Below are 6,413 nucleotides of genomic sequence, written 5' to 3'. Positions count from 1 at the left end.
GCTGGGACTCCCACGCAGGTGGGAACAGTGTGAGCCCTCTCATCCGCCTCACTGCCCCCCACCCCAGAAAAAGACACACTATGAAGGAAACAGGCCAAGGTCTTGTTGTGTTTTCATGCTTTAATTCAGAGCTGTCTGCTGCAGGTACAACTCTGCAGAACAAAAGGACAAAGGAGACAAAAGTGAAGACCCCTCCTCCCTCCCCCCCTTTCCTGTATCCCCTGAATTCTCTGTCAAGGGCATGGCTGGATATAGGGGTGCACTGTGACTTGTTTGCATGGACCCCCCCACCAGTCAGAGAGGGGTCATGAGTTCACAGAGCTGAGGCCCCTCTGTAGGCCTCCCCATTTGCACCCCCCTCCCCAAGGTGCTGTCAGGTACCCCTGTGCTAGTGGCAACTGGGAAGGGTGTTCGGTGAGAGCTAAATTAATCCCCTTGGGAGATATTTGGAATCAACTCCACTTGAGGCCAGCTCGCTGAGCAGAGTCCTGGCCTCTGACTCCGATTCCTGCTTGAGCCTGGACCACAGGAACAGCGCGGGGGCTCCGGCCTGGGCCCGCAACTTAGAAGGAGCTGCTTCTGGCAGCTAGATTCCGAGGGACCAGCAGTTCTGGAAGGTGGTTCCTGGGAACATTGTCTCCTTAGGGTCTAATCAGCTCCAGGCTGGGGGGAGGGGAGACCCCAAAGATTTCTGCTCCGGAAGCGGAGGCCCAGGGGACGGTCACAGCCAGACAGGAGGAGGTATTAAGCAGGAAGGAAGAGGGGAGCCTGGGAGGATGAGCACTCAGCGGGAGGCCCCCGGCCCCTGGCCTTGCCCGTCAGCCCCACTGTCTATGCCCTGCAGTCAGGGCCTGGAGCCCGAGCCAGCAGGCCGCTGTGCCTCCACCGCGCAGAGCTGCCCAGGCAGCGCCACCGCTTTTGCATAGATGCCGGATACTGAGCACACACACACCACACATGCGCGAGCCAGGGCCCTGGCCAACGTGGTCCCAGCGTCTGTCCCAGGCCGAGAGCAGCGAGCCACCTCCTCCACTGACAAGAAGAGACAAAGCCATTGAAGGCCCTGCCAGACCCCTCCAAAGAGAGGACCCTCCACGCTGTGGGCCAGGGCCCCTGTGACCAGATGGGAAGGCCTCGGGCCAGAGCGGGAGCAGAACGCTGGCCCTGCTCACCGCGTCCACAGCGCTGGGTCCACGCTCTTCACGCGTGGCTCCTCTGGCCACAGGGACAGAGCAGAGCACACGGCCCCAGGCTGATCACGTCCACCAAAACATAAGACACAGTAGGAAGGCCACAGACAGAAGACGCAGACAGGAGCAGAGGAGCTACGCAGCTTGACTAGATTCCAATGGTGAAAAATATATAGATTTTATGTCGTCAAATATAGTAATACATTTATTTTCTCGGCAAAGCTTGAACTATGTCTAACGTGGCTCCGGGAGTACACGGCACAGGAGGCGGGGTCCGTGACCAGTCCTGACTCACCTTTGGATTAGATTTGTCCACTGCCCCTCCGTGTCACAACCCTAGGGTCCTGTGGGGCAGTCTGGCCTGGCCCCCCGAGTTTGGGTTTGGTTCAGCTGGGATGGGGGTGCTCCACAGAGGATGGCTGGTCTGAGGCCTTGAGCAAGGAGGGGGAGCTTCAGAGGCACAAAGCAGGTGGCAGAGGGGCTCCTCCCTCTATGGCTGGCCCGGCTGCCCACCCCCAGTACATGCAGGTGTCCCCCGGCTGCCCACCCCCAGTACATGCAGGTGCCTGCAGAGGGCACAGAGAGGAAGGGCGGAGACCCCAAGTCAGGCAGCAGCTGTCAGAGCAGCGGGGGTGGGCGAGCAACCTTGGCAGAACCAGAGTGGCCCCCAGGCCAGAGGGAGGGGTAAGACACAGGGTCCTGCCAATGTCCCCCCCACTGCCCCCAAATGTGTAGTTGACTCTGAAGAGGGTGGGATGACCAGATAGTACAGTCCTTCAGGGGAAGAGGAAGAAGTTTACTCTGTCAAATAATAATGCTAATAAAATGTCAGCAGCTTTGCTGGGGTCCCCGATGTGGTCCCAGGGAAGGAGGGGGGCCAGTGAACCCTCCCAGGCTGACTGGGCTTGGGTGGGAGCCCCATTCTACACCTGCTTAAGAAGCATCCCAGGGCCCCCTGCTTTGGCCTGGATGGACATCATGGCTTCAGTACCTCATCTTGCCATTCATCCTGCTGGAACTGCCCCCGCAGAGGCAGACAGGTGTAAGATTTAGGAACCCTCATTCTAGAAAGCAAGCAGCCACCTCCCTGGAGATCCTGGGATGCGTGAGAACCAAGCCTCAAAGTGAACGTAGTGCAAAGCAGAAGCTGATCCTAAGGTCCCCAGAGAGACTCGGGCAAGCTCCAGGGGCAGGGAAACCAGCCGGGCCTTGCCGAGTCCAGCCCTGCCTCCCAGGCTGCAGGGCCTCTGCTCAGAAGGCTGGAGGAGCCCCCTGGAGCTGCCAGCCCCCGCCTCTCCTTCCATGCTGGCAGTCTCCAGACAGGAGCTGGGGCTCAGGCCAGCATTCACACCCCGGCACTCGCCTGTCTGGCTCTCCCAGAAGAAGTATCTGACACATCCAGAAGCGCCAAGAGGAAAACAGATGTGGGGGAAGGTCTGGGCTGAACAGACCGACACGGAACCACACGGCCTTCTGCCTCCTGCTGCCCATCACCATCTCTCCTCCAGCCCATGGCCTTGACTGTGCTCCTGAATCCCAAAGTGGGGAGCAGCTTGGAGAGGCTGGAGCTCAGGTGGGAGCCAAGTGGTTCCTGACCCTGCTCGGAGTCCTGGTCAGTTGCCTGTACTTTGGGTCGCAGCTGCCTGCATCTGAGCAGATAACACTGGCCCAGAAGCCTGGGCTGAGGGTAAAGGGTGGCTGGGAGCAAAGGCTTAGGGTGAACTGGGAACTGGACAGACATGGGGGTGAGGGATGGGAGGCTCAGCGGACGAGGCCTGCCTCCCCAGATCAACACACCAGAGACTTCCTGAGCAGGGGCTGCCCTGTGTGAGGGCCTGGGGGTGGCAGGGGGGGCCGTGCTGGGGACCCCACCCCCCCTCCTTGCAATGGGTCCAATCACGTGCCTCCCTGCCCTTGGTCTCTCTTCCCTTCTCTCCTGCTGAAGTTTTGGGGCGCCTTCCCCCAAGCCCCGCACCCAGCTCCTGACACTATTATCATCCTGAAAAAACCACTTCTGAACCCCAAAACTAAACAGATAAGATGATGTCCCAGGGAATGTGCGAGAAGGAGGACGGCAGCCCTACAATCGGCAGTCAGATCTCCGGAGCCCCGGTGGGGCCCGCTCAGAGCTGGGAGCTGCCGCCTGCCGCGCTGGTGCTCGGGCCCTGCTGGCTCAGCGAGCGGCAGCTGATCCTGCGGATGGAGTGCAAGGCCACGGTGCAGCAGCCCCGCAGCAGGGAGCTGATGTTGTAGATGGGCTGGCCCTGGCGCCGCTGCGAGCGGCAGAGCCAGGCCACCGTGGGCACAGCCGGCACCACCACCGCCAGCAGATCCACGATGTAGTGGCGGCTCCAGTAGCTCTTGGGCTCCTTCTCGGCTGCGGCCGCCTCCTCCTCCTCTTCCACGGGGCACACCACGCTCACCGACGGCCCGGGGTTGGGACTGGAGCCAGGGCGGTGCAGGGTGGGCCCTTGGGTGATAGGCTCTGGGGCCTCGAGCTCATCACCCATTGTCAGCACCACGGCAGAGTTGGGGTCTCTGGGCCCCGGGGGCTGGGGGTCTGGCTCCAGGTGCCAGTCCCCTGACTCAGGGGCCATCCCGCAGACCTGGGCCTGGGTCACTTTCTCCAGGATGGTGTCCAGGTCGGGCTGGTACTGCACGAAGTCCGTCTGGATGGCGCGCTCCTGCACACAGCTGGCCTGCACGCCGGCCTCCGTGCCGCACAGCAGCTTCTCGTAGGTGTTGCTGGCGGGGAAGCGGGGGCCCAGGCTGAAGGAGCTGTGCAGCGAGGAGGGCTCCTCGGGGCCGCAGTCCACTCCCGATGACAGCAGGCTGCTGGCCTCCAGCGCATCCGTCCGGCTCAGAGTGTCATCGGTCGCTGCGAAGCCGCTGTCAACCCCGTCCTCCGCCGAGGCGCCGGGCGGGCGGTCCCCGCAGACGGCGGGGTCGCTCAGCTTGGTGTAGGTGGAGCTGCGGGTGAGGGAGCGGGCGGGGGAGCCGCCGGCCGACTCGGCGGCGCCGTCCTCCTTGGCTAGGCCATTCTGGGCCACCTCCATGCTGTGCAGCAGCGTCTCCAGCTTCTTGTTCTGGATGTTGATGTCCACGAAGTACTTCTGCAGCCCCTTGTCCTTGTCGATCAGGTTGTTCTTGACGGTGTCGATGACCTGCTTGAGCTGCTTGATCTCCTTGCGGGCCTCCTTCAGGGCCAGCTGGGCCTCCACGCGGTGGCACTCCTCCTCGATCCAGTCCTCCTGCATGCGTGACAGCTGTGTCTTCAGGTCGTCGATCTCGGTGTCCCTGTGAGCAGACGAGACACACAGGCTCACTGCCTGGCCTGGCACTGCTGGCAAGGATAGGCAAGGAGGAGGCTGCCACCAAGAATGGAGGGCCCGGGCTGCTGCTGCTCAGAGCCAAAAACTAATGACTCAAAGCCTTTTTCCTCCTCCCCTTTGTTCCATGGGGGAAGCAATGGGGGTGGGAGAGGGGTCAGGGGTCAGGACAGGAGAGGCCTCCCCCTCAGGGACAGGAAGGAGCCACCACCGCATCCCCACCCCCCAGAGCCAAAGCGCAGGCGACTGTCCACATTCAAACCCACTCCCCAGGGAGTTCCTGTCATAGCTCAGCGGAAACGAGTCTGACTAGTATCCATGAGGACGCAGGTTCCAGCCCTGGCCTCACTCAGTGGGTTAAAGGATTCGGCGTTGCCGTGAGCTGTGGTGTGGCTCACAGACACGGCTCGGATCTGACATTGCTGTGGCTGTGGTGTAGGCTGGCAGCTGCAGCTCCAATTCAACCCCTAGCCTGGGAACCTCCATATGCTGCAGGTGGGGCCCTAAAAAAAAAAAAAAGACAAATCCACTACCCAGAGAAGAGAGTCAACAAGAAAGTGTCAGGTTTAAAAATGCTGCCATTATAAAAACTGAATATATCCATTAACAAAATCTCAACATAAAATGATAAAAACTCAACCGAAAATCTCTGCTCTGCAGAAAGGGATGTGGCCTCCTGCAAGAGCCGGTGGTGGACATTTTCAATGGCAGGTGCTTTGGCCAGAGACCCCTGGGAGAAGGTGATGAGCCACTTTGGTTTTTATGAGAGAAATTACTGCCTTAGTGGAACTGATGGTTTCACGTCCCCCGTCAAGGGGAGGGATGAGAAGTGGGGGCTGAACAGAGGAGAATGATGAGAACAGGGTGGCTGTCATTTATCCACACTTGAGGCTTCCTTCCTGTGTCTGCCATGGGGAGCAAAGGCCCAGAAGATTGCCGAAAATGGCACAGAGCTACTCCCGAGAGAAGAGGCAAGAGCCGGTAAACCAGATGGTCGGAAGACACTTGCCGACAAACTCAGGCTTTTACAATCCCTGAGTCATAGATGGATGGGGGGGTGCAGGGGCGGGAGGTGAGGTAGAAAATGATGCCATCCCGTCCAGAGGTAAAGCCAGGTGAGACTGAACAGAGGTGAAGCCAGCAGTGAGAAAGAGGAAAGTCATTCACGAGACTGAACTCCAGCCCCGGGTGTTCCTCCACCAGCAAACGTCTCAGTGATCCGGCCCACACGCAGCCACTCAGCCCGGACCCTACATTCACGGAAACAGAATCCAAAATGGCATGACCGTCACTTTGGGGTTTATGAATCCAGCAGAGGGACCCTCTCAGACCAAGCACCATGCACTTTTCAAAGTCATGGTCAGGAAGTGGGCCCAGGAATCTCACTCCACAAAACCCTGAAGGGACTGGGACTAGGGCTGCAGGGGCCACAGGGGCAGCAACGGCATCAGCTGGAAGGGACGGAGGGGGATGGGCTGCCCAACAGGACACAGCTCAGTGATGGAGGTGGGGTGGCAGTGGGGACCAGGAGCTGCTCTGAGCCACAAGAGCAGACATCCTGACAGGTGTGGGGGATACCTGTCTACTCCCCTGCCTCAAAGTGGGGGCTCACTCTAGGGTCACTCTCCTCACTGATGCTGAGCCCTGAGAAGAAGTGTGAGTTTGGAAGAAGGACGGGCCATGCTCAGTTCGCTGGTCCCTGCTCCTTGGAGCCAGCAGGACCCTGGAGCTGTGGCTTCCCAGCCCAGGTCTCAGGAGGCTGCAGGATGTCATTTTTGTACCAGGCCTTTTTTGGGGGAGCGGGGGTGGCATGCCCACAGTATGCAGAAGTTCCTGGGCCAGGGATCGAACCCATGTCACAGCAGTTACAATGCCAATTCCTTAACTGTTAGGC

At 59.9% G+C, this 6,413-nt stretch overlaps 1 protein-coding gene across 4 annotated transcripts in view; it reads right to left on the bottom strand.

Annotated features, from left to right (window-relative positions):
• Nucleotides 1–113: 113 nt before the first annotated feature.
• Nucleotides 114–6,413, bottom strand: part of SNPH (syntaphilin) — a 41,550-nt gene continuing 35,250 nt past the window's right edge. For all 4 annotated transcript variants that reach the window (XM_047771427.1, XM_047771428.1, XM_047771431.1 and 1 more), the window contains one exon: nt 114–4,487. In XM_047771427.1, coding sequence (XP_047627383.1) covers nt 3,314–4,487 — 1,174 coding nt within the window. In that variant the 3' untranslated portion in view covers nt 114–3,313. The remainder of the gene's footprint in view (nt 4,488–6,413) is intronic.

This window comes from Phacochoerus africanus, chromosome 3, assembly GCF_016906955.1.
Source record: "Phacochoerus africanus isolate WHEZ1 chromosome 3, ROS_Pafr_v1, whole genome shotgun sequence".
Lineage (NCBI taxonomy): Eukaryota > Metazoa > Chordata > Mammalia > Artiodactyla > Suidae > Phacochoerus > Phacochoerus africanus.
This window is presented reverse-complemented; position numbering and strand designations above follow the sequence as displayed.